At 50.2% G+C, this 25,886-nt stretch overlaps 9 protein-coding genes across 9 annotated transcripts; 4 read left to right on the forward strand and 5 right to left on the reverse strand.

Moving 5' to 3' along the window:
- Window positions 1-168: 168 nt before the first annotated feature.
- On the reverse strand, window positions 169-3,729 carry F5J12DRAFT_827887 (uncharacterized protein). The gene is made up of 13 exons (XM_051745581.1): window positions 3,656-3,729; window positions 3,542-3,601; window positions 3,137-3,490; window positions 3,076-3,084; window positions 2,940-3,029; window positions 2,750-2,887; window positions 2,384-2,700; window positions 1,868-2,330; window positions 1,226-1,808; window positions 987-1,173; window positions 790-930; window positions 679-738; window positions 169-621 (listed from the first exon to the last, which is right to left on the reverse strand). Exons 1-13 carry the CDS (start codon window positions 3,686-3,688, stop codon window positions 300-302), a joined length of 2,757 nt encoding a protein of 918 aa, XP_051600597.1. The 5' UTR covers window positions 3,689-3,729; the 3' UTR covers window positions 169-299.
- Window positions 3,730-3,794: 65 nt separating this feature from the next.
- Window positions 3,795-5,703, forward strand: F5J12DRAFT_827899 (uncharacterized protein). The gene is made up of 4 exons (XM_051745582.1): window positions 3,795-3,915; window positions 3,974-4,365; window positions 4,414-4,654; window positions 4,709-5,703. The coding sequence occupies exons 1-4, from the start codon at window positions 3,820-3,822 to the stop codon at window positions 5,624-5,626; spliced, it is 1,647 nt and encodes a 548-aa protein (XP_051600598.1). The 5' UTR covers window positions 3,795-3,819; the 3' UTR covers window positions 5,627-5,703.
- Window positions 5,704-5,852: 149 nt separating this feature from the next.
- F5J12DRAFT_71785 (mitochondrial amino-acid acetyltransferase) lies at window positions 5,853-8,232 on the forward strand. Its single transcript, XM_051741089.1, has 3 exons — window positions 5,853-6,216; window positions 6,269-6,337; window positions 6,388-8,232. The coding sequence occupies exons 1-3, from the start codon at window positions 6,124-6,126 to the stop codon at window positions 8,104-8,106; spliced, it is 1,881 nt and encodes a 626-aa protein (XP_051600599.1). The 5' UTR covers window positions 5,853-6,123; the 3' UTR covers window positions 8,107-8,232.
- A 704-nt stretch (window positions 8,233-8,936) lies between these two features.
- On the reverse strand, window positions 8,937-13,428 carry F5J12DRAFT_905362 (uncharacterized protein; the record flags this gene model as incomplete). The annotated part of the gene is made up of 13 exons (XM_051748649.1): window positions 8,937-8,981; window positions 9,040-9,066; window positions 9,119-9,247; window positions 9,318-9,456; window positions 9,513-9,652; window positions 9,701-9,856; window positions 9,907-9,970; window positions 10,025-10,133; window positions 10,195-10,297; window positions 10,731-11,836; window positions 11,885-12,421; window positions 12,470-12,727; window positions 12,777-13,428. 13 exons carry the CDS (start codon window positions 13,426-13,428, stop codon window positions 8,937-8,939), a joined length of 3,465 nt encoding a protein of 1,154 aa, XP_051600600.1.
- A 140-nt stretch (window positions 13,429-13,568) lies between these two features.
- Window positions 13,569-18,834, forward strand: F5J12DRAFT_71969 (RAVE protein 1 C terminal-domain-containing protein). Its single transcript, XM_051741185.1, has 19 exons — window positions 13,569-13,789; window positions 13,845-13,982; window positions 14,039-14,168; window positions 14,217-14,310; window positions 14,361-14,424; window positions 14,471-14,583; window positions 14,634-14,970; window positions 15,027-15,426; window positions 15,475-15,924; window positions 15,975-16,065; window positions 16,116-16,280; window positions 16,332-16,537; window positions 16,584-16,708; window positions 16,768-16,817; window positions 16,866-16,995; window positions 17,053-17,656; window positions 17,708-17,961; window positions 18,012-18,213; window positions 18,268-18,834. Exons 1-19 carry the CDS (start codon window positions 13,709-13,711, stop codon window positions 18,600-18,602), a joined length of 3,969 nt encoding a protein of 1,322 aa, XP_051600601.1. The 5' UTR covers window positions 13,569-13,708; the 3' UTR covers window positions 18,603-18,834.
- Window positions 18,654-20,529, reverse strand: F5J12DRAFT_71820 (GDP dissociation inhibitor). The gene is made up of 7 exons (XM_051741099.1): window positions 20,378-20,529; window positions 20,188-20,319; window positions 19,807-20,131; window positions 19,636-19,744; window positions 19,147-19,583; window positions 18,954-19,098; window positions 18,654-18,900 (listed from the first exon to the last, which is right to left on the reverse strand). The coding sequence occupies exons 1-7, from the start codon at window positions 20,393-20,395 to the stop codon at window positions 18,705-18,707; spliced, it is 1,362 nt and encodes a 453-aa protein (XP_051600602.1). The 5' UTR covers window positions 20,396-20,529; the 3' UTR covers window positions 18,654-18,704.
- On the reverse strand, window positions 20,507-22,363 carry F5J12DRAFT_827967 (uncharacterized protein). Its single transcript, XM_051745583.1, has 6 exons — window positions 22,041-22,363; window positions 21,403-21,987; window positions 21,197-21,347; window positions 20,999-21,174; window positions 20,889-20,946; window positions 20,507-20,839 (listed from the first exon to the last, which is right to left on the reverse strand). The coding sequence occupies exons 1-6, from the start codon at window positions 22,266-22,268 to the stop codon at window positions 20,670-20,672; spliced, it is 1,368 nt and encodes a 455-aa protein (XP_051600603.1). The 5' UTR covers window positions 22,269-22,363; the 3' UTR covers window positions 20,507-20,669.
- Window positions 22,364-22,434: 71 nt separating this feature from the next.
- On the forward strand, window positions 22,435-25,220 carry F5J12DRAFT_827982 (methylmalonate-semialdehyde dehydrogenase). The gene is made up of 18 exons (XM_051745584.1): window positions 22,435-22,561; window positions 22,626-22,745; window positions 22,798-22,931; window positions 22,981-23,057; window positions 23,107-23,193; window positions 23,241-23,295; window positions 23,344-23,367; window positions 23,419-23,537; window positions 23,588-23,717; window positions 23,771-23,798; window positions 23,849-23,891; window positions 23,938-23,985; window positions 24,044-24,076; window positions 24,132-24,228; window positions 24,281-24,457; window positions 24,510-24,767; window positions 24,818-24,845; window positions 24,895-25,220. The coding sequence occupies exons 1-18, from the start codon at window positions 22,466-22,468 to the stop codon at window positions 24,967-24,969; spliced, it is 1,629 nt and encodes a 542-aa protein (XP_051600604.1). The 5' UTR covers window positions 22,435-22,465; the 3' UTR covers window positions 24,970-25,220.
- On the reverse strand, window positions 24,940-25,752 carry F5J12DRAFT_71746 (phosphotyrosine protein phosphatase I superfamily). Its single transcript, XM_051741059.1, has 4 exons — window positions 25,529-25,752; window positions 25,451-25,472; window positions 25,200-25,397; window positions 24,940-25,142 (listed from the first exon to the last, which is right to left on the reverse strand). Exons 1-4 carry the CDS (start codon window positions 25,684-25,686, stop codon window positions 25,068-25,070), a joined length of 453 nt encoding a protein of 150 aa, XP_051600605.1. The 5' UTR covers window positions 25,687-25,752; the 3' UTR covers window positions 24,940-25,067.
- Between the last annotated feature and the right edge of the window lie 134 nt (window positions 25,753-25,886).

A 25,886-nucleotide genomic window follows, 5' to 3' on the forward strand; every position in this document is an offset into this window, starting at 1 on the left:
TACGATTTACGTGTTTGTTTTGGAACGTTACAAGCATGCAGAGGTCGACCCCTTGCTTAGCTTCAGATTTCTGCCCGCTTGACGTCGTTTAAAGGAGATAGACCGAGGGCTCGCTGTGCGGCCTCACCTCTCTTTCACAACTGTGGCAGGCGCAAACTATCAAGGGAGTTCCATGTTTACATCCGTTTGTGGTAATATGATGAACATACAAATACTAATGCCATCGTGCTTCCGCTGCATTTGCCCAATCAGTTTCACTATAACCGCCCAGGAAGGTATATTTATAAATCTGAAGAAGGTTATTGCCGGTTCGGGTCTTTCGCTTGCCAACTGTCATGGAGAGTTTGGAGTCTGACTAACGTGCGCTCGAGCGTGATAATCCCTCCCGCCGTCAAGCGAGGTACAGCAACGTCCTGGTGGTCCATAGATGTTAAGGTCGAGGACGAGTGTGCCTGCTTGCTCTTCTCAATGAGCTGCCGGGAATCTCGGAGCACCTTAGCAAGCTTCCCCTTCGTGCAGTATAGCCACGTGAGTTCGGCTTGTAGTCCTCCCGGAGGCATTTCCAACGCACGGCGGACAAACCCACGGGAGAGGACGTATGCCTTTTCGTTGTACAGCCGACTATTGCAAGCATGACAAATGCGCAAGCATGGCAGAACCGGAAGGGAAAAAGCGTACCTGTTAACCATACCTTCCTCAGTACCCCTTAATTTGTCGTATGCAGGTTCGCAAAACCACCTACATGGAAAGATCAGCCAGGTCTATGAAAGAAATAGTGATGACACTCACGGTTCCTTGACCAAAACGAGTCCTTGGATGGAAACAAATGCCTGAAGAAGACTTGATCTCGCTGGGCTCCAGGTCTCGGTGCGGTCACCCGTCCACGTGCCCAGTATGGACAAGCACACCTTACCCTCTTCGTATAAGTTTCTAGTCAAAGCAGCAGTTAGGCAATGCATCAGGTGTCAATTGGCGATTGGGCCCACGGGTTTATCCTTCCATTGCCATTTGTCCAACTATGAAAGTGCGCAATCGGGGGGCTCTGCGGAAAATTGGAATCAAGCATCCAGTCGATGACGAAAGGCGCATTTTCGTATGGTGTATTCTCTGGACCAATGATCAACGACCGTAAAAGATCTGTTCGATCTTCATATGCTCGAATAAGGATGGATTCTGTCACCGACACCTCAGCAGTTAACCGGGTGAGAATATCAGAATAACACACCAGGTAGACTATTGGAGAGCGCTCGGTATTCCTTCGTTATACGAGCAAGGAAAGCCTTCGACGGCTGGTTGCATGGAGTCGTGTAGAAGGCGTGGTCAGGAGGGGCACTGGGTAGGATGTCGAAGAGATTCCAGGGAGAATCTTCTTGGTCACCTCCAATATCTATTTCCTGGCTCGCATCTGGAGTGGTCGTAGACGGCGACACAGGTAACGGGGAGACCGAATCAGCAATGTCGGGGGTCACACTCCTCGGCAGAGAATCGATCACGTCATCCACTACTGCAGAGGGCTCGTCCTCCGCCCAAGGGATGTCAATTTCCATTGCACCTTCAATTTCGTCCATTTCCTCCCACTCGTCATCTTCGTCATCCTCGCCTTTGTCGTACCGCCAAATGCCGTTGTCGTCTTGCAACCATACACCATCTGGATAATCACTATGGGAATTATGACTTGATATTTCATCACCCCAGCCGTCATCCTCAATTTGTTCCAGGCTGTCGTATAGCCTCGTTAATCTTTCCAGAGGTAAAACAGAAATTTCCCCGTTTGGATGAGTCACTTCCACCGAACCGTCAAGACGGAGCTGTGAATCAGGTTGACAGGTTAAGTTGCGACAACTTTGACGGATTAACCATCTCCCACCTCTGAGACTTCCCCAAACCACACGAGAGACCTGTCCGCTTTCGGTGATTTGACATCGTAGACTTGGGTCCTGTAAGTCCCGTGCTCTGTTGCTAGCCTTGCACCCAGATCCGCCATAGTGCGCCTCCAACCACCCAATTCCCCGTCATTCCTTACGGGATGTTCGCGAACCCATTCTTCGATTTCGCCGATCTTCGGAACTTTCGGTGAGTCAAAGCCATTAGTTGTTCCTTCGCGATGTATAAACACCGAATCACCCCGCCGTACGCCAAGGCCGTAGTTATGCAGTATATTACCACCAAGGTCTCCGGCACCGTTAGGGTCAAGTTCAAGAGCAGATACGGTTTCAAGGGTTCCTGTGCCCAAACACCGTATGAGAGCTACTCTGTCCGCAGAGCTCACAGACTGAACCACGGCAACTTGTGCTTGATCTTCGCTTTTCCACAGTACATGGTCGCCTGGCCTGTTTAGTCACAAGTTATAGTTACGTAGGCAATGACTGCGAACACTACACACCAGCAATCATACTCATCAATGTTCAGGTATGGAATTAATTCCGTGGAGGACAGGGTTTGCCGGGTACCATCCTGCCATAATACCGTTGCTACCGTTCTGGTTTCCCGTACACAGAGCGTTCGTACGATGATTTTATCGTTGATATCGCTGCCTGTGTCGTACACGGTGGCCGGAACTTTTCGACCGCCCTCGAGGGTAACTTTATCACCAACACGGATGTCTCCTGATTTGGATCTAATGACAGTGAGCTTGGATAATTGTTCACCGTACCAGAATCGTTCTGGGCGGTGTTTAGATTGAGCAACTTCTGGATCAAGCTGAGAGGAGTAGGTACGAGATATGAAAATGTGTTGATATAAAACGCACACTTTGATTCACCGCCAGCCAACATATGGCAAGCACAGTATGTTTGACATCTACAACAGTGTCGTTGGGAGTTGGGATTGGCGTCGCATGACACCCACTGTATATGGTCTGGTGACCAATAGGGCTGGGCAGAAGATCCTGACCATGCGTTAATACATGCCTGAACCAAGCGAAGCACGAATGAACACACGATGCCTTTGTCGCCAACGGTAAGTCGAGTGCTAATTTCCGGTATTCGAACCAAGATACCAGAGGTAGAAACGACGAGTTCGTCGAAAAGCTGATGGGATAAATAGACAAAAAGATGATTGTGCATGGAGGCATACCTCGATGACCTCGTTTAAAGGTGAGTTTCGAGCAGGAGATTGGAATATGAGGCACACTCACCTGGCCAACCCAGTCGTCATAGACCACATAATCACCGCCATTGATACTGGTGGAATGCCTGAGATCCTGTACGTCTTTCCAGCCTTCCACGGGTTCGTTTGTGATAGCATGAACAAGCTTCGCTTGTACCTTGGTGCTAATCACAACTCCGGAACAAACATCGTCGATGCTGCGCTTGCAATAATCTCCTATTTGGAATGTACGATCGACCAAGGTATAATCGGCTTCGGCGACGATTTCGCGAACACCACCAGGGAAGAAGGATACACCGACCTCTCCTCGCTTCAGCGGTCGCATGAGGGGATCCATGATTGGACCTGCTATAGGAAGATCTTCTGGGTCGTGCCAACAACGCTTAAGGACGATGCTTGAGCAAACCAATAGACAACCCTCAGTGTCACGTACCAATACCACCCCCAGGACATTCGGCGAGTCATTCCGCCGGACAATGTCTTCCTGGTAAAACTATGCGACATTCTTGTGTTACCGCACACACCGAACTGGCCAAGGTAGACTGACCTTGGTCTGTATAGTCTTGTTGCTGGTAGACATCTGGGTGCGGGTAACAAGGGCTGTGATGATGGCAAGCGAAGGCCACTAAGGTCACGTGCAGAGCAGTACCGGATCGTCTGATGACATAGGAGCGAGCGTCTCACACCCTCATATAGATCTCATTTAAAACAATGACCACCAGATCTATCACTCATATTCTGCCAACAGAGCTCATCGTTAGAATCCTTATGATGCTGGACTACCAGTCCCTTCTTGCTTGCCAGCAGGTGAGTATGGTTTTACTGGCTCTGGCTGAGCCGTGTTCACACACCCAACCCACACAAGGTGTGTTACCTTTTCAACACGCTCATTGCAGAAAGTTCCCTCCTTCAGTACACTTTGGAGCTTGCAGTTGCAGGAAAACAGGATAATCCTCGTAGTTCCCTCGATTTTTCTCGGAAGCTCGCTGTATTGCGACAGCACCAGGCTGCTTGGGGGGCGTTGCAATGGGCCAATACCTGCGACATCCCCATGCTTCGCGGGGGATTATGGGAGCTGTACGGCGGGGTCCTAGCCCAGTCAGATTCCGATCTTACTTTACGTTTCCGTCGTCTCCCCTCTCAAATCCGCGGAATCGAAGAGTACGTTTGGTCGGTATCAACGTCCGACGTGGATTTGCGTGACTTCACCATGGATCCGGCCCAAGATCTTCTGGTTCTTATTGCACGACCGAGACAGTATGTCAACCGCTAGTTCATGATCAGATCTTTCTTACTTGGGCCAAGGCATCACGCATTGGGCACTCGGCTCGAAACAGCGGTACACTTGCGATCTCTGACCACTGGAAACCGCCATCCCCTTGCACCTGATCCTCCAATTCTGCAGCACTCGGTAGATGCGGGTGTCATGGAATTTAGCTTTGTCGTCCAAGTCTGCGAAGATCGCGTAGCGGTGCACTTTATGTCTCACGAAGCAGTTCCGTCAGATTTGGTCGTCTGGAACTGGAAGACTGGACGGAAGGAACTGGTAGGCAATCTTTGCCGTCGATCATCTTGGTTCCCGTCTCAATACCTGTAACAGAACATACACAGCCACGATCTCAGGGCAATTTCCTTCCTTTCCAATCGTTATATGCTCGTGGGCGGTTTTGACGACCGCGATCGGATTACCGAGCCGCGTCTCTACGTCATAGATCTGACAAAGTGCGATGGTCAGCCAGTTACCCTGGAAGACGTGAACTACCGCTGTGCGTTCGCGTATCCACAATGTGTCCCCTGGGTCACCCCCCTCGGTTTCCAAATCCGCGCAGATCCGATGTCCCCTTGGGTACCACCTGCGTCTTCCGATGTGCCTTTTTTCGTAGATCGGGACTTGAGGTTGCTTGTCATCACGATGTACGTTGCAATTGGCCAAGAACTTGTTTCGTTCGATCTCTTCGTCCTATCGAGAGCCCTGTTGTCTCTGGCTGAGGGGCTTGGTTCTGAAAACGTCCGTCATAACTTCAGTTGGAAGGATTGGGGGCCAGAGAACACTCGCTTAATGGAGTCGCCACCGCACTCTCAGATCTGGGTATGCTTCGTTTTTGGTGCAAAGTTTGTATCACTCGTGCATGGCGGTTTCGAACTTGGAGGTCGTGTTCGCACGCTGGAGGTTTGGGATTTCAATGCTATTGGTATGCAAAAAGAAAGATGTCAAGGGGTGATGGACACGACGGAGGTGGAGGGCCATCCTGACATCGAATGGCATGACTGTGACTACTCCTTGGTCCAACATAGCGTTTTTCTGGAGGACATCGACACAAGCCTGCCGTATCGGGTTGTCAGGCGAGACCTTCCCTTGCAGGAGCAACATTGGCTTCGCTTCGCAGAAGCACTGTGCAGCGAAGATAATATTATCTTGGTCGATGTACGATCTCTCGTTGCTCTTGTTGAGTCGGCCCTCATGGATAGATATCCCACACAGGCGCGACATCGTAATTTCCGCCTACTGACATTCTAGGCGCGTCAACTGTTAGGATATCACCGATGAGATCGAAATTAGAAGATGCTTTACTCGCGGTGCAAAGATATCTTCGCGGACCTTCTGGTGGCGAGATGGCCGACCGCGAGGCCGTTAGATACTTTACCTTCGTATGGACTTGAGCGATATGTGCGATTACGTCGTGACCTGCCGAAATGACTTGTCATGCGTCATTCATGTGAAATTTTCGTGTTTGAAGTTTTTGGAGTTCCTGTATGGTTATTTTTCCTCTGCTGCTGTGCCAACGATGATGAGCACGCAACTGGCAGATTGACCTCAGAGACAAGCCTGGCCAACGGCGTTTCTTCCGTTCTCCAACCTTGCTGTTGAGCCATCCAGTAGGTGGAATGTTCCGATGGACCTCCCCCGTGTATCTACCCGTGCCTCCTTGCATAAAAAGTTAACGCCCCACCTATATCTCCCTCACCTATTAGCCCTCCTTCTGTTCTCTTGAACTTTCATAGACTGCCTCCACTATGATTCCCCACAATCGTCTCCACATGCCTTCGATCTTCTCCCCCGTATTCCTGAAACCCCCGCGGTCATACGGCATCACGGCTTCTTATGCAGTAGGTACTCCTACACTTACACCAACGAACCCATGAACATATCACTATACAGACCATACGAGGCCTTCGACAGCCGTTACCAAAATCACCTGACGTTGATGAAATAGACCCGTCAGATAATGTGCGTACCAGAACGCTCTTGCCCGATGTCCAGGTTGACCTGCCTATTAGGATTTCATCTTGTCGATACTACGAGCAAATCCCTCCTTGCGTGACACCAAGTCATATCTTGCTTCCTTTGGACATCGCGAACCCGAACGCGCAAAATCTTCAGATCTGCCTGACATCGCCACTATCCTTCCACCTGTTGATCGGCGAGAAAACGAGTTACCGAAAATTGCCGCAGAACCGTTAAAAACTAGTCACGTCATCTCCTCAATTTTGAATCCTATTTATCGCCGGACCGCTCTTGTTAAACTTCAAGGTCCTTTCACCGACAAACAACTCGATAGCATCGCTAGGGGAATGGTATATCTCGAGAAACTGGGCTTGGTCAGTGTCATGGTCATCGAACATGACAAGCTGGCCAGAGGGGATGAAGGTGAACGAGCTACTATTATCGAAGAAACTATGCGTGTCGTCGGCGTCCTAGAGGCTCATGGCGCGAAAGCACGCCCGGTATTAGGCACTGTCGTCCGACTTGGTCCGATGCCTTGCGGTCATCAAGATTCCACTTCTCATGACGTGCCATCTCCGGAAGCTCATGTCTTTCCACCTGATTTGGTGCCAATCCGTTCGTCCCTCCGTGCTGGTGAAATTCCAGTTCTTCCACCTTTCGCCCTGGATTCTTTCTGTCGTTCCGTGCGGATAGATGCCAATGACGTGATCGCCGCCCTCGTACGCGGTATGGTCCAGGCGGCTGAGCTTGACGGCAGCCTTCAGGGCAGACAGCCTCGTGACCCGCATGCAGACTACTCAGAAGACATTAACCTCATCCCTTTAAGGCTCATGATCATTAATCGCGAGGGTGGAGTGCCATCGTATGCGCGTTCCGGATACCCCCATCTTCTTATAAACCTTTCGTCGGAATACGACTTCATCCGAGACACGTTCGAACCTTCCTGGTTGAAGGAGAGACCGTCAGCTCTTTCGAATTTAGCACTTGCCCGAATGTGCTTGTCTTACATGCCACCCACGTCTTCGGCTATCATGGTTTCACATCGTTCCCCCAGCTCTCTCATAGCAAATCTTGTTACGAACAAACCAGCTGTTTCATCCAGCCTACCTCACGCCCTACTGCAAGGCAACCGAAAACTCACGCCTGAAACCCCAACCCTAATACGTCGTGGTCAGCCCATACAAGTCATCCGCAATCTTGCTAATGTCAATAGGAAAAAACTTACTCATCTCCTGGAAACTTCATTCGGGCGGACGCTGGATGTAGCACCATTCTACACACGCCTGGAGAAGTACCTCGACTTCGTCATCGTAGCTGGAGATTATGTTGGAGCAGCCATCGTTACGAACGAGCCTGGTCCTGGTCAAGGTTTTCCGCCAATATCCTACCTGGACAAGTTCGCCGTTTTACCGAGCCATCAGGGGGATGGCACAGTAGATTTCCTATGGGTTGCTCTGCACGATGAGACTTATGGTCTGGGACACCCATTCTCCGTTAATCCCAATGGCGGAAAGCAAGGCAAAGGCGAAGGTCGGGATTTAGTTTGGCGCAGCCGTGCGGATAACAAAATCAATAAGTGGTACTTTGATCGAAGCTCCGGACACATACGCTTGGGTTCCTGGGTCCTTTTTTGGTGTGACGCCGAGAAGAGACTTAAGCGGGAGGAAAGTCAACGTGCTGACTCCGGGTTGTCATACGTTGAAAGCTGGGAAGCTGAGAGGTTAGAACAGTGGGCAGACGTTGTCACCAAACTCCCATCTGCATGGAAATAACATGGGTATATTTCTGGCTGATTTCTGGTATAGTGTATCTATCGAGTGGGTAGAGTAATGTGTATACCAGGGGTGATGCCACTGTCCCATCCAGTACAGCTGTACCCGGGTTCCACTCCGCATTTCAGGGCTTTGAATCCCCCACGGGGACGACACTTGGCGACCGCGGTACAGTACGGTTCAGTAATACCTGAACGTGCGGTGCCAGTGATCGTTATTTCGAACAGAATGGCTCAGCTTCAGTCAAGTCTTCTAGCTGGCGACTTGAATGAGGTCAATGAAGAAGTGATACATGAACGACGGTAGGTAACATATAGATTGCAGATACGAGTATTTCACCTGACAACGCCAGGTGAACCGGGACCGAGATGCGGTACCGTACTGTTGCATGTGATATACTTCACTTACATGGTGAAACCGCATCTTGCTACTTCGTAGCACAGGTATGGGTAGTCCTGAGGTCAACTACTCAGCGTATGCAAACCTGGTAAACCAGCGGGTCGCCCCGGGGTCGCTGGGGGGACTGCGTAAATCATATACCAGGTAAACTGGAATCGTCGATCACGTCGGCGCCAGTTAATGTCACTGATTATGACCTACGTAGACGTTGTAAAGATAGTGTTACACCAGTAATATGGTGTACCCTTGTGTACCCAATACATGTTGTGAGCAGAGTCGATTACGTATTTACATCGAGCAGTAGTTCCGGTCACCACCGCATCGACGCAACCGTCTGCGATGCCAACCAGGTATCAACCTGAAGGAATTTCCACCTGTGGCATACACGTCAGAAACAATAACAGACATCTAGTTACGTAACAGACTTTAGGTCAGAATAAACTATCCAGCAGCTTTCTTGATGCTTCAACCCCGAGCTGCGATTGCAACTTAATTGCACGATAGAAGGAACACAAAAATAAAATAAAAACATACGAAGGTAGCAGCATTTGCAGGGAAAGCCTGAGCAATGTGTCAATGAATTACCGAAGTGCTGCACGTAATTAATACGCACTCTGGCCATCGCCGGTCCAAATCCTTTCCACAGCGCAGTGATACCATCCTGTGCTACGGTTTTCCTGAAGCAATCGAATAAGCCAGAATAGGTTCCGGCGGGTGCTGATTGCAAACGGGATTTCAGGACCTTGATGCGTGGGATGGGAGAGTAAACACAAATGAATAAAATAAAATAAAATAAAATAAAATAAACGCACATCTGGCGGTATAGCCAACGACCACATCGCCACGCCTGCAGTGCCGCCAGCGAAAATGATAGCTCCCAGATTGAGATCACCCGATGTCGACTCTCTGGGTATCAACGATTTCTTGGTAACTTCATATGCAGCAAAGTACCTTAGCCCATTGTTATTCATTGCAATGTCAGAAATTAGTAACCGAACACCACTCACGCAGCACTTCCGGGTCCATCGCGAGCGAGGGTTGCCCCGGTTCCCCGGAATATACTTCGGATACCACCTTCTCGATAAAGGTGCCGCATTACATCGACGACACCCTTGTATTGCGTACTCGATGTCCCTTGCCCTTGCACCTATCGCTGGTCGGAAGGTATATCGAATTCGTATGTATGAGTGCCTACCTGCAACACTACCTTCGCCCGCTCCACTGGCGCGGTCACTAGGGTGGTCGGCACAGCGGACAGAAACCCAGCCGTAGCAAGTTCCAAAGTCGATAGCGTTCCGCTGGTGCGATTTGGGGTAAATGCGTAGATCAAACTCTTTGATGCATCGTAGGCCTTGGACAGCATAAGCAGCGGTTACAATTCTAGAGGTGAAGCGATCATACCCAAAAAGACATAGCAAAGATAGGCGTTACGCCCAGTAACGGAGGCACAATACCTCTGTACAATCTACAGATTGCACTTCATAAGTGTGGCTTCGGTGTGATGTGCGATGGAGGATACCCAGTAACGCCGTCACGGGCGAGTGTCTTTCTGACAACATCAATTGCTCCGGTATATTGACCAGCTGCGGCGGTTTGAAGACGCGTTTTGGTCAAATCAAAGGGGTGACCTTGAGTAGCCGTCGATCACTCGGAACGGAGAGATGGATCGAATGACAAGCATGTACTTGCCCACTAGTACCGCACAGACACCCCCAAACCCTCCTGCAGTGAAGGACTTGACATTTTCGCCTGCCAAGCTCTTGTTGTCTTCCGGTGATTGCGCCTCGGCACTCTATAGGGTGAGGGTCGGCACCGTGACCTGGCGAAAATGACCTCGATACGACTGACCATGGCTAACGTCCTAAGAGAATAGAGACGAGTGGAGGTACTGTCCTCCCAAAGGTGCTTCGGAGACGATACTTATATATTGCCGCGTTTTCATATGATTGCATACACGGTTAGGCCGGTCAATCTCCACGACTGCTTCGATGAGAGAGATCAACGGATTCAAGCATTTATCAGCCCCGTGAGCTACATATACAGTCACCTTGCATGTATACACTGGCAGCACGCATACAACGTAGTCTAAGTGATAGTCATTGTACTGGTGCGTCGGGCTATTCATCGCAATCACCGAACCCTCCCATGGGTTCATACGTGGCTTCCGTCACATCCCGATTCCAAACAATGCGTACTCCATAGAAGAATAAGCAGATGAGAACTACCCCAACCGCACCAACGAATGATGGTGGACCATACTCTACCCACCACTTGGGAAGATATGGCATCAGCAACTGGTCGACTTGAATGACGCCACCAGTACCACTCCCAGTAGTAGTTCGTCCCCAGCCAAGCACTCGCGCCCAATCAGCTTTGCCGTCGGTCCCTCGAGCACCTTTGATCCCAACCATGTACTCAGATCCTGTCTTGTCTTCCAGAGTTCGGAACACTATGTCACCGTAGGCAGAGGATGGTGACAAGAGCGTCGAGTATGTGCCGAGGTCGTAAAGGGGCAGTGGGCGGTTGTTGTTGTTCGGATCAACGGTGCCCGAACCGCTGGAAATAGACAACGGGGGGGTGGGAATAAGGTGCTGGCTGACGACAGATCGTAGGGCTTCCTGGTCTTGGAGGAGTTCTGTCAAGTTGAATTCCTTGAAAGCATCATCGGTTGGACAAAGCACTGTCCAGCTCGCGCCATCAAGGCCTCTACCCGTCCACTCTGAATCCTCGGGTGGAGCTGTCCCATTCAAAACCCAGTCAAAACCAGCCTTCGTTATCATGCTTGCCATAGTTGTTGCTTTCGCTGCTTTCATCAATTTCCCGACATTCAGCTCGACTGTACGTGGAATCATCAGGTCAGAGACTTCGTGGATCACACCGGTTTCGGTAAGCAGGTTTTGCGGATATAATGCGCTTTGTGTGTCAGTCCAACCTCCGCTGGCACGGATAAAGACAGAACCGTTGTCAGCCCGCTCCAGCTGTAGGTCAGACCCTTCCAGAGTGGCGAACGTGTGTTGAGATTCATTAACAAGGCTCTTTGAGTATCGCACGCTGTCGATCACATGGTGTAGAATAACATTCTCCAGGTCGGCTTTCGAGGATGCCGCGAGTAAGTGATCGCTGACCAAACGACCCAGACGCTTGAATGCACTATTGCGTGGGATAAGAAAGGTGGTGCGGGGCGTCTTTTTGATCACGTCTGCGAGCGACGTTGAGAATACAGCTGCCAAGAAGGATGACAGATCAAGGGACGGCAACGCGGTTTGCAAGGGGTCAACAGGGGGTTCAAGAGGTCGCGAAATGAAATAGATAATAGTATTGTTCAAGTCCACTACAGACCCACTTTAGTAGAATAGCCGCAGAGACAATCAACACCTACCATGTTCGCCAATAATACCAGCACCTCCGAAGGAAATATGCTTGGAATCGGCCGCTGATTTCTCTCCATTATGAACTTCAACTTGGAGTACCTGTCTTCCATTATCCAAACCTGGCTCACGGAGCTCAGTCTCGAGCAGTGCCCCATGGTCAAGCTTTTTGGGCGCCCAAATCCCAGGAATGAAGTGATACTGCAATATCTGTTTCAACTCTTCGCTTCCTGCTTTGGGCAATCCGTCGTTGAAGAATGAAAGCACATCATCCTTTGGTGCAAGTATGGTGTAGTGATGGTCCGAGTTGTTAACAAGGTGAGTGAGGTTTACGGAGTGTAACAGCGAGACGAAAGATGTGCAATTCAATGTAAGGAGGTATTTCTCCGGAGTGAGCTGAAGAGCACCGGGAGGTATAAGGAGTGAAGACACGAGGTGCAAGACACCATTGCTGGCGTAGACATCAGGTTGGACGACCTTGGTACCGTTTATTGTCGCGCCTTTGGACGAAACCTCGACATCAAGGATGGAACCGTACTCGGTGGTCACTAGTGGGTAAATTAGTTAATGCGCTCCCCAGCTCGCATGTCACCCACTCTTAGTTGAAGATGAGAATGATTCAGACCATTTGACACCTTCTTCAACGACGGAGTGCATGTCTAGGATCCGCCGACGGTCATCCTCCGCGAACGCGCTTTCTAAGTAAAGTCGTTCAAGTGGGTCGATAGATTCCCAGGCAGCATCCACAGGCATGAAGAGAGACAGGCACGAGGTGTCGTTCAGAAAATCCTCAAGATCTGGTGTAAGGATTGTTCGAAGGTAAGACAACGACGTTTCATTTCCAACGATGTTGGCTACACAAACGGTCAGGTCAGGACCAAGAAAGCCGACGGCATGTCATACCCAGGCTTGGCGGCACTTGGAGCATGTCAGAAATCCCGTATACGACACCATTGCTTGCAACCGTCCTCTCCTTGACCACCTCTACACCTCCTTGACCGAATGAATCGGTACCCACCCACAGGGACTTATCTCGTGACGTCAGTCTCAGTCGCTGCGGCTCCCCGCCAAGTGTACCCTCCGGAATTGGCAGCCATGGAGGAGACGGCGGAGGCTTGTGGGTAGGTGGGCTTATGGATCGCCTAGGGAAGTGCAAGGTCTTCAGGGTCTGGGTGGCCTGCTCCACGGGTACTGGGATGGTGTAATTGAGCAAGTGATAGAATAACTGTTGTCTGAGCTCTTCTTGCACATTATCGGGAACCCCGAGGTCATCGCCTTCCAACGCTCGTTGTAGAAGACCATCCTTTCCAGAACGACGTTTAATTGCGTCATTCGTGGGTGCGAAGAAGGTGCTACCGTTGAGCTTGTTGAGGGTCGGGATCAGACGTGTCCTTTGTAGGAGGGAGAGCAAGAGAGAATAGTCGTCGTCTCTGTTGAGTACTTCGACCAGAGTCCTGGGCTTGTCGGTCAATGTAGAATGCCACGGCAGCTGTGAGGACGAAACCCCGCAGACCGCCACCAGTAGTGAGAGAGGGATGTAACGCCAGAGCCACATGCTAATGGCCTCAGCGTGCGTTCAGATCCCCAGTATGTAACAGAAAGCTCAGAGGAACGATGTAGACACGGTGGTGGTGGTGTGGTGGTGGTGGTAGTACTGGTAGTGGAGTGGGGTGCAAGGCGAGGTAGTGCAGCTATGTACTTCTTAGTACTGCAGGCCTCGTGTGTTGACTACGGCGGGCGCAGCCACGGCGAAGCGTTTGGACGTGGGCCATTGTGACCCTAACGACGTCCACGAGCACAAGTGACGACCGGCTGGTTGACATCGGGCCCGCCAGATGCTCCATCTCACCCGAACCTTCACTGGATGCCCTGCTGGGCCCCTCAAGCACCTTGTGTTGCCCCATGCGACTCTCATTGTACGTCAACTGCGTACCAGGTCCATTGCAGTCCCGCGCTGACCGAAAGTTTCAGGTGTACCCCTCTGCTGACGCCATCATCATTCTCAATGCGAGCAGTCTTGCGTTGGTCCGTGTACTCGCGCTGAAGGAAGTTTTTCCCGGCACTCAACGAACTGTCTCATGCTTCGCAGTGGATCCAGCCCTAAAAGTTGTACGTCTCTTCCTTTGTTTGCGTCGCTCTGAATTTTCCTTGGCGCACAACGATAGATCGTAGTGTCTACAGGCACACGGATCGCCGCCTGGTCGCTGTCCGGCGTACAAAGCAATACCTTTCGCGTGCACTCATCTTTAATTCTCCCTGATGATGACCCAGTGACAGCTTTGGACTGTAGAGCAGGTGATCATAGCGAAACTAAGGTTGGCTATTCAGCTAAACTTTAGCTAGGTTTGCTCGCTATAGGAAGCCAGAAGGGCCTATCGGTCTTCACGTTGATCCTCGAAAACGATCTATTGACTTGGACCGCAAAATGGTTCACAGGGTACGTTGACCTCGTCGACCTAAGTCTATCGCTTACGCCTCTGAATGTAGTGCCGTTACGCCGCGTTCAGTCGCATTCTCGCCCACACTCGCATATATTGCTACTACGACCTTTGTGGGTCCGAATCTGTTTATTCGACCATCACTGACAATTTTACTAGGATGCTACTCAAGTCAGGGTATATTCCACTACGTCTGGGGTGGAGAGTCAAGTAATCCCACATCCCCGCCCAGTGTCGGACGTGATGTGGCGGCATTCTTCCACCTCGCGAGGGTCAGTTTACTTCCTAGTCGCGTACGTTACAGTCCATTTACGATCCACAGTGACGACCCCGTCCTATTCACTATTACATCTGATTCAGTGCTCCGCATATTTTTACCGGTAGTCGATTCTCCCCGTCGCCTCCAATTGCACCTTGCCATCGACACATTGACATCTTTGACACCCTCCAACACCTTGGGAGTCCCAAGTTACTCAACATCGAAAATTATGTGGTTAGACAAAGAGATTATTGGCCCTGTAGTCAAAACTCTGTTAGAAGGTTCACCAGCTGCCACTCGAAGCATCGAATTGGAGAAGTTGCGGGAAGTCGATGAAGAAAAGTCAGACCTGTTCATTAGAGTCCTCGACGATGGATCGTTAGTGTTGAGTGCTGTCGCCGTAAGTGTCTTTCAAATGGAGGATGAAATGACGGGTTTATTTATTCCGCACCGTAGAATATCGATCGCAAGCCGCCTACGCTTCTCCGTCACTTCATGATCTCTCGTTCTCCTCCTGGAACGATCTATCCACTGCCATCAAACATCTATATTTTGCCTCGTGCGGAGCTGACCATGCTTACACTCGTGACTTCTCCACCATTACGCACATTTGAAGTGCCAGCGTCGAGCTTGCTTAGTGGTCGGGCTGATAGCTTTCAGCTTTGTGCCGCTGGACCTGACAAGCTGCCACTGCAAGACAGTAAAATTACGCATTTCGTCAGAACTCCTGCGGGACGGGGCGTTGGTGTTGTGCGTGCAAATGGAGGGGAGACGTGGATGGTGACAGACAGCGGGGCAAATTTGTCCCAGGTTGATTCTTGGTCCACTGCAGATTATGTCGTAGTTCTGGACGGTGGTAGGTGTCTCTCCGAAGTCTTGCGAATATTCTCAAACCCCTTCGCAGGGAAGTTGATAGCGACGTATTCCACGGACGACAGCAAATTGTTGCTGCACTCGAGTCCTCCATCCGTACTTACCGTTCCACGTATTTCTGCTCTTTTCTCGACTCCGTCGCAGTCAAAGCACGAATCCATCGTCGGTGTGACGGATGAGATGTCCATTCTGCACATTCACATAAGTACTACCCCCTGTCCAACACTAGTTTTACATTCGTGCGGTGCTCTCCCTCTTCCAAAAAGACCAAAGCTAATACTTCCGGTCGATCCAATGGCATGGAGTCGGGCTACCATTTCGAATTACGATCATTTGCTCAGCATTTCGGATGATGGTGAACTGCGCTTCTGGATCCTAGAGCACAGCAAGAACTCAGGATGGCGGTGCACCGGAAAAGTCAGGACCGGAAGAAGGAAGTTCACAAATGCAAGGTGTAGCTCTGCTAAGAAGTCCGTACTAGGTATAGTTCTTGACCTATCCCTACGTCGTTCGCGCTTACTTTTTTTATAGTCACAAGGGATGCAGAAGGACAGGAACTGACCATCTGGGACTCGAATGAATCTGAGTTCGCATCTGGTCTTGAGCATAGGCGGATTTTCAGGTGTGTGGTATCGTCTCGAGTCTACCATCACTTTTTCATATTTTACCAAGCGCTGCTGAGCCTATCCACGAGTTGGATTGGACGTCGACCCCTGACAATCAATCTATTCTTGCGGTTGGGTTTACACATCATGTGGAACTGCTGTGCCAGCAACGCAAGACATATTTTGACGATGACCCAGCCTGGGTCATATACTGCAAAGTTGAAATCGGAAAGTGCGACGAATAGCCGCACCCCATTGCTAGATGACTAACTCCAGAGGCTAGTTTCGTTCCTTACCCCATCAGTGACTCCATTTGGCTTGCCAACGGTAGTTTCCTGATAGGAGCCGGCCATCAGATGTTTCTATTTTCGCAAACTTCTTCCCTGGCAAGAGATACCTCCTCGTGTAGTCTGTTCGAGAGTGTTGCCCGTAGTAATGGTCCTCTTGATGATTATCATCCGCAGATGCTACTACAGTGCCTGCTTTGGGGTATACTCTGACTTCCTTCCCTCAACTGTTTCTGACCTGTCAGCAGGAAAAATATTGCTTGTGAAACAAACTATAGTTAGGATGGCACAAATCTTTAGAGGCTCAAATGAATTCCGTTGGAAACCATTACCGATCGAAGAATACTACGGGGAAGAATGGACCACACGCCGTGTAAGCTTACACTACAGTGCTGTGTCTAGTGTCATCTGACACTGAGGATGACTGCGAAGCCGGCAAAACCATATGACTTTTTGCTTGGTTCAACGGATCAGGGAGAGCTGTGAGTTATTTGACACGTCAGGGTTGTATTACTAAACTTTCATTCCAGTGCAGAAGACCAAAGGTTTTCTCGCGCATTGGTAGAATCACTAATTGAGCGACTGGAAACCCATCCGCTTTCCCATCTCACTCCAAACGAGCATGCTCATCTTATAGTTCTCATTCAAACTACTCTCGAGGTGAGTCGCCCGTGATTGATTGCCCTCGCATCGAACCATCGTAAAACACAATTTCAGATCGATGAACAACGCCGTGCGTTAGATGCAAACGGGTTCCGTTATGTGCTGTCGATGCGGTCATTTTACATTCTGAACCGTAGGATTGCTTCTGATCCTAATAGCCCCCAGTCGAGTGGCGACATCGCGCGGAAGACTGGCTGGAGAGATCGCCTTCGTTATCGAGACATGATTTGGGCCTTCCACAGTGAGAGCCAAGATATCCTTCTTAATGCATCTGTCGCAGCGTGCAATGGGAAGATGTTATGGTCTGATGCAAGGGCACTTGGCGTATTCATATGGCTCAATTCGGTTGATGTAATGGTGCATAGCCCGCGTTTATTGTCTCGGGGGACTCATGCAATATCCTTTTCCCAGAGATCCCACATGGAAACGATTGCTCGAAATGAATACATGTCTGGCGACCTTCGGGATCCTGCTGCATGCTCGCTTTTCTACTTCGCCCTGGGAAAGTTCAAGCTCGTGCATGGGTTGTGGCGTCAAGCTGTGTGGCACAAGGAGCAAGCAATAATGCTCAAGTTTCTGTCGAACGACTTCACAAAACCTCGCTGGAAAACTGCAGCGCTGAAAAATGCTTACGTTTTACTCAGCAAACAGCGTTTTGGTCAGTCTTTCGTCTTGGTTTTCGACCACTAACGCTTGGTTCCGCACTCAGAATACGCAGCCGCCTTTTTTCTTCTTGGAGGCAGTTTGAAAGACGCTGTCAGTGTCTGCATTAAACAGCTCTCTGACTTCCAGCTTGCCATTGCTCTGGCCCGTGTGGTGGAACAGGGTAACGATGGTCCAGTATTCCAGGGCATTCTCAAGAATACTGTTCTCCCTATGGCGGTCGAAGGTGGGAACAAATGGTTGTGTAGTTGGGCTTTTTGGATGTTACACCGAAGGGATTTATCAGTTAGGGTACTTCTGGTAATGCTTTCCGGCAGTCTCGTCGAAGTACAATCCTGATCCGCTTTCAGACCCCGCTGCAAGACATCGTCGATGCATTCGGCATCAACGTGAAAGATGTCGGAGAACCGTATTTCGACGATCCAAGTCTTGCTCTGTTGTTCTCTCAACTACGCTCCAAGTCATTGCAAACAGCCACAGGAACCAGTGAAATTTCTGGAAAATCCGAGTTTAACTTCGTCCTTCAAGTTGCTAGAGTCTTCTGTCGTATGGGTGGGTTTCAATCGTTCTATCAGTCTGCTAGGACATACTATCAATCCTCGAAAGGTTGTCACGCATTGGCGCTCGATTTAGTTCGATCATGGTCGTTCGAGCGACCAACAGCAGTTTCGACGGTCGACTTGAAGTTACCACCAAGCCCACAACTATCACGCAGGTCGCTTACCACGGATCCTTTCCTGCTGAGGAGGAGATCGTCTATTGTGATCGACATGGATGTCGATTCCCGCACCCCGTCAGGGCAAACCACCCCGAAGCCACCAGCTATAGTTAGAGAGGATGAGCCCGATCGTCTTGCACGGAAAGCTGGGTTGGGAAGCTTGATAAAGTCTGCGAAGCATGACACCCAAGTACCCGAGTTCGACATCAACGCTTTTTTTTAACCGATGAATGGAAATGACGCTTAACGATCGTACAACTGCGTGATGGGATCCATCCACAGAAACCTAAGAGACGACGTGGTCGAGTATAATAACCTCCGTACTCTACTCCTGCTGCTCTGCTTCTTCTGGATTACGCTGCTTTAGGACGAGATCCTTGCCTGTTACACGCCCCCAGACATCTTTAACATCGTCAACGACGGTCTCGAAGTGCGACGTTGCGTCATAAGAACGAGTGATGAAGATATTGTCGGCTTCGCCAGTGGACAACGGCATGTAGAGAGGGCTGACAGTGACAAATCTAATAAACAGGATTTAGAAGATGGTTCCATGCAAAAACCGCGAAACTTTTACTTCTCGTAGATGGAACCCAGGAGCTGAAGACCAGGCTGAATTTCTAGCTCCGGTTTTGAGGTCTCGACGATGGTGCTGACGATCGCAACATAGACATCCTTTGCACAGACATTATGAGTCGACGAGACCATCGCAATGTAAATGTCTAGCTCGAGGTCAGGGATAAGAGTGTGTTGGAGATCAAGGTACTCGCCGTTCCGCCTGTTGACCTGGTTCTGAGGGATGACGATCTGTACGCTATCGCTACCGTCTGTACCAGGAATAGGGTGCTTGAGGATGCAGATGGCTCGGATCACCCTTTTCTCCTCGATTACTCGTAGCCTGCCGCCGTCACCGACTTCCGCGCCAGCACCGAAATAGCTTGGATCACCAATAACTTGCTTGGCTTTGACGGTCTCAGTGCCACTGCGTACACCGACAAATTTGCCGTCCGCATCAGTGATAATCTCGTCGATTTTCTTGTCGAGCATGTACGTCCCTCCGTAAATGGCGGAGAGACGGGCAAAGGACTGGGGAAGCTCTCCGAGGCCGTACAATGGATAGATGTATGGCGATTTGCCGTAGCGAGCCATGGAAGAAGTGTATAACACAATACGATCGTAAGTTGGGCGAGCGGGCTTGTCAATGTAACTGTATGCAAGGTAAGAATGGGTGAGCTTAGGTTAAGCTGTGACTATCTCACTCGTCGTCGAGGTACAAGGCCATGGCATGACCGATGAAGTCTTGCGTACCGGGCTCGAGGCCGAATTTCTCGTATACAGCCTTCATGCTGTCGGTGTCCAGGTTGATGCCTGAGTTAACGAAGGCACTTTTATATCAACCATCATGCCCACGTAGGCGGAAAGATGCTTGCCTTGATGAGTCACCGGATCTTCGTCCCTCCAACCTTGGAGGAACTCGAAGAACTTCTTGGCCCGACGTTTCTCAAACAGTCCCATCAGGGGACTCTTTACGGCTTCCAATTCTGTACTTGGTACTTTGGAGATCCTCCCGTCTCTGTACACGAAGCTACCTGCAATTTGTTTGAATTCCAAGTAGCGCGTCACGTCCGTATGCACGAGGATCTTAGTGAGCTCCCCGGATGCGATTATGAATTTTGGAATGAGATCGACAGCGTAATCACGATCTCTGCCAAGGTCTGCAGGCGGTGTCTGGTTAGGCCTGAACTTGCGATAGAGCTGGTATCGATGATAGTCAGCAGATCAGGGCGAGAGGAACATTCACTCCTACTTACTTGAGTCAGGTTCAAGCTTGCGCTGTCACCGCCGTAGTAATCGTTTCTGTCCATGTGAAGGACTTTCTTGCCGTCGACAGACAGTAGACCCGAAAGGATGCATTCCGTCAAACCCGTCCCCAGCACGATGACCTGCGAGAGGCGTCAATGGTATCGAGCCATTAGTATATTAGATCAGGAGTTGAATTACATCGTATTCCTCATCCATGGCGAATCGTCGGATATATGATGAGAGAAGGAAACGGCAGTACTAGGATAGACGGTGAACGATGGGTGGACGTAGGGAGTCACTCACTGAGTGGTGGGGCACTTAGTATATCGCAGTGACTTATGTATATACTCCATATTAGCCACGTGTGGGCTTACCTCCTACACTGAGTCTATAAACTACGCTATGTAGTGTAAGTACCAATGCTAACCCGGATGACATTAAGAGTGCATCGAACACGACTCTGGGTTCGTGAGGATGCACGAGACTTGACTCAGTACTCAGTCGTCGCCTCATCAATTTCATGGTCGCCGTCCTCATCTGATAGAGCAATTCTATCGCTAGCGGCACACTTCTGCGCCCACGACGGATATGCACGTCGACTGTATATATCTTCGCTATCTTTGTTTTGTTTTGGATATCTCTTTGCCAGGTTTAAGAGCGCTAAATGGCGGTGAGCAGGGATGGTTGGCAGCGAGCATCTCACGCGTACCATGTTCGTTTTTACGATAAAATTCGGCCCATGATTTTGCAGATCGTTCCGTGTCATACTGGAGTAGGTGTGAGCGTCACAAGAGATAGGAAGACAGAAGCAATACGAACAGATTCGGAAAATGTATCAAACCGTTCCTTGCTCGTCATGTTATGCCAGTCAGTCCGGGCTATGAATCTTGCCAGCATGCACCAATCTCCACGTGTGAAAGGTGTTCCCGGTTCACCCATGTCGGCTTCGTCGTCTTCTGTATCAGCATCATGATCGCTCCAATCTGGCCAACCATCTGCAATAGGATAGAGAGCGACGTTCGCTGGTATGCACTGCTGACTCTGGCTCGGAATCTGCATCCTCCTCCCCTGTGTCTGCTCTTCTCCGATAAGTCGCCAGAATTTTATCTGCCAGGTCGTGACGAGCATGCCAGTGCGATGCCCAAGAAGTACTGGAGTGGTGGGGTACCTGCAGTATCCACTTAGTTGAGTACAAGTTTTCTTTCCACGAGAGATCAGGATACCTTGGCAGCTAGCAGGTCACATAGCTGCCTTTTTGTCAATGAAGGGTCCTGTTTCAGAGTCCAAGTGATGAATTTGATGAAGTAGTCCCGGTCTTCCAGTGTATACCTGTTTCCGTGGGTCCCTACATGTATTTTTGTGGGAGGTGATGGGGATCGCGAAGGCGGGTCGGGAACCAAAATATCTGCGTGCGGGGGCGTCAAGCCATGAACCATGCTGTTGGCCATCGATATAGAGTCCACAGACAAGCTGTTGATGGTCGCTCTAGCGCGTTTTGGTGGGCGGTTGGTGATGGCAGTCTGAACTGGAGGAGTATGGGAGACACGTCTACTTGGGAACTGTTTAGGAGGCTGAGCCCGTGGTTTGGGAGAGGGGCGACTGGAAGCTGGAGTGGGGGACACCTTGCGCTTCTGAGTGGCTTGAGATGAACTGGTTCCTGACTGCTCTTCGGCAATGGGAATGGGAAAGGTGGTAAATGGTTTCTTGACAGTTTTAGGTGGATGGCTAAGACGAGAGACGAGCATTTCGATACGATCGTGGTGATCAAGGTAGTAGTCTTTCCATAGGTTAGCGGCATGGTTATTAACCTGCATCAAATGAGATGGTCAGAAATTGCACGATGCGGACGCGCCTGACATACGCCGTGAAGGCCCTCGAGGGCCTGTCTGTAAGTCTTGCCGTTCTGTTTGCTATCATGCAGGGCCCGAGCAAGAACAGTATCGTCGTCGGGGCTTTGACCGACGGGGGTGCTCAGCCGAAGGAACTCCTGCATGAAGTGCTGAGGGAGAAAGGATGTAGGATCGAAAGGCTGAGCATGTTGAGAAGAGAGCTGAGGTGGCATGCCAGACTGGGGGAGATGGGAGAACATTATTGATGGGTTTAGGATATTCTGTTGGGCAGGAGGCAGCCTAGAGGGGTCAGTGGGCACGTGATTGAACTGGACCTGATTTTTCAGACTGGAGGCCACGTTGTCTGGTTCAGTTGAGGGGCGGACGTGCGTGCCATTAATATTCATGGCAAGTTGTGGTTCTGTGGTTCTGCGGTTCTCGGACGCGGGTATGTTACATGAGCCACGTGGTCTCGGAACAACTTGTAAGACGGAGCTTCCCCACACACTCACTTACACTGGCCATGGCTGCTACGGCACCGTCTCGCTCGCCTGTATACACTCCCATGCCGCTCTTATGTGTCTGTCTCCACTCTCAACGCCACTGCGCGTGCAAAGGCCGGTAAGCTATCTGCTGACTGGAAGGGAACCAGCGCAACAGGTAACAGCACTAGGAATTACATCGGCGGAGAGTTCGTGGATAGCACGTCAGATAAATGGCATGACGTCCTTGATCCCGTTCGTCATTCTGCAGTGCAGTGTCCTGGCACGTCAGTAACACCCTGCACAGGCCACGCAGACATTGTTGACACGCGTCCCTGAGACAACGCCATCCGAGTTTGATCGGGCTATTGAGGCTGCCTCTCACGCCTACAAGTCATGGAGTAGAACAAGCGTTCTTGCACGACAACGTTTTGTGATCGAGTAGGCGTTCTGGTCACTCCTCTGTCTACCGGCTCTTATTCCGGTTCAGATTGCAGCACTTGATCCGCAAAAACGCCGAAGCTCTCGCTGACAGCATCGTTTTACAGCAGGGTAAAACCCTCGCTGGTACGTTTCCATGTTTTCGTTCCAAGAAGTCTCCCTCAACGCTCCGTAGACGCACATGGTGACGTCCTCCGTGGCTTGCAGGTCGTGGAAACGGCGATCGGAATTACCTCTACTCTAATGGGCGAGAAATTAGAAGGTCTGCGTGGTGATTCCAAACTCCTCAGTTTCACTCACTCCTTGTAGTCAGCAGAGATATGGACACCGAGGTTCGCAAAGTCCCTCTCGGCGTATGTGCGAGGTGAATACTCCATCCTCTGTACCACGCCGCTTACTCACGCATAAGTAGCATAGCACCTTTCAACTTCCCAGCGTATGTCAAATTTGATCATGGCGAACTTCCCTTCCTTGACCATATCCGCAGAATGATACCGTTGTGGACAATTCCCATGGCAACAGTCACTGGGAACACCCTCATTCTCAAGCCCTCTGAACGTGACCCAGGCGCAGCAATGATAATAGCGGAACTTTGCGAAAGAGCAGGTTAGTGAGCGGCTAATTCTCCCTATCGTTCTTCAATTGCAATGCAACAGGACTTCCCGCGGGAGTGCTCAACGTTGTTCATGGTACTGTTCCAATTGTCAATGCCATATGCGATAGCCCTGCTATCAAGGCGATCAGCTTTGTCGGTGGGGACAGGGCAGGTCGTCACATTTTTGAACGGTTGGTTTGTTCTGTTAAATTATGTTCCTCGTTGGTTAATCGTGCTCGGTTAGAGGCACCAGGAATGGAAAGCGAGTGCAGGTATGTCTTACCGACGTATTCAATAGCCGTTTTTACTGGACACTGGGTAGGCTAATATGGGGGCTAAAAACCATGCGGTACTGATGTCCGATGGTAAACGTGCCCATCATGTATCTTCTGCTTACTAACCGTCTTTAAGCCAACAAGAACCTTGCTCTCAACTCGGTACTGGGAGCTGCCTTTGGCGGTTGGTCAATATCAATTTTCTAGCCTTTTCCTTTCTAAATGGCTCCATTGTGTTCCAGCCGCTGGGCAACGGTGTATGGCCGTCTCCGTTGGTTAGTTTCTTTCCCCCACAGTGCCTCCTTGTGAAATCACCCTGGTCCCTTCTAGTTATTCTCGTTGGAACTGCTCAGTCTTGGCTCCCTGACCTTGTCGAGCGGGCGAAGAAGTTACAAGTAAACGGAGGTTTCGAAAAAGGTGCAGACCTGTGAGTTATCTTGGGGTCTGCTATAATCATTCGAACTCATGTCATTGCAAAGCGGTCCTTTGATCTCGCCTGCTTCCAAGAAACGAGTCGAAGAAACCATATCTTCAGTTGAGCAGGAAGGTGGTCGAATCCACCTTGATGGCCGTGGGATCTCGGTGCCAGGATATCCTAATGGCAATTTCGTCGGCCCGACTATCATAGAGGCAGACACGACTATGAGGTGCTACCGGTGAACATAACTCGCTTTTCCTTATTTTTTCGATCATTTATCCCATGTGCAGGGAAGAGATATTTGGACCTGCACTCACAGTCATTACTGCCGACACGCTGGACGATGCTCTCGATATCATCAATGCAAATCCGTACGGGAATGGCGCTGTCATCTTCACTCAGTCAGGGGCGACTGCACGTAAGTTCGAGACCGAGGTCAATGTTGGTCAGGTTGGCATCAATGTACCCATCCCTGTACCTCTTCCTATGTTTGCTTGGAGCGGGAACAAGGGCAGTGTTTTGGGAGATATTGGGTTCTATGGCAAGAGGTGAGCTTTGCACTGTAGCTGAGATATGGCAGTTTTTGACATGACTCCAGTGGGATCAATTTTTACACTCAGAACAAGGTACGTCAAAAAGCTGAGGCTACTGTCTAGATGGATGACCCCGCCGCAGACCACTACCAGTCTCTGGCGAGCAGAAGACGCCGTCGGAAATCGGGCATCAGTTAACATGCCAACGATGAACTAGTTGCGCTTGGCTTCATCTATTTCCGAATTGACTTGGGTCGGTAAATACTTTGTACTTATACATCGCACAACGGGTATCATTTCAACACGAAAGACCGATTATTTCCCCACAACCTCGTCTAAAAATGCGTTAGAAAGATTCGTGCACTGTTCAAAGCATCGTTGGAACCCCGTCTGCACGACAAAAATGTGAGTGTTTTTCCGCTGACAAGGGGCACAGGATAGACGTACGATACCACCATAGTAAGGGTCAGGGATGGGCTTGTTGTCCAAGTAAGATCCCCAGAGACGGAGTTGTGCCGTGGCAGAGCGAGGCCGGATTGCCTCGAGGTTCCGGAGGTTTGACTCGTCCGCCGCTAGGATATATTGGAAGTCCTTGAAATCGGACTGCTGAACTTGCCTTGCGGAGTGATTGATGGGAACATTATGCTTGTTAAATTCTCTTCAGAGGCAAATATTTACAGTGTGGATTCTCCCCCCACCTCCTTACAGGTTTTGACTGTGCTGGTAGATTCACGGATAGTTAGTCAGTGGGATCACAATCTCTTAGAATACCTTACCGCTCGTCAGGATCTTTTCCGAGGTGATAAGCACCGGTGCCTGCACTGTCCACCTTGATTACAATGCCCCGCTTCTCAGCTTCGTGCTTGAGAACGGCTTCCCCCATGGGGGAGCGGCAGATGTTACCAAGACATACGATCAAGACCGAAAGTGTCATTGTTCGAGGCGATGATAAGCAGCCGCAAATCTAGTGATCAGATTGTAAGTGTGTACGTTTGGTGTATACGTAGTATGAGTCGAATTTATCTTATCTTGTCTCGTCACGTCTGGTCACACTAACTACCACGGTGACCGCCCTCCTACCGTATAGGTAGGCATAGTGACCACTACCATGTAGTACCGGACCACAATCTACCT

Source organism: Pisolithus orientalis, assembly GCF_024613125.1.
Source record: "Pisolithus orientalis strain OTSU chromosome Unknown F5J12scaffold_12, whole genome shotgun sequence".
NCBI classification, from domain to species: Eukaryota; Fungi; Basidiomycota; class Agaricomycetes; order Boletales; family Pisolithaceae; genus Pisolithus; species Pisolithus orientalis.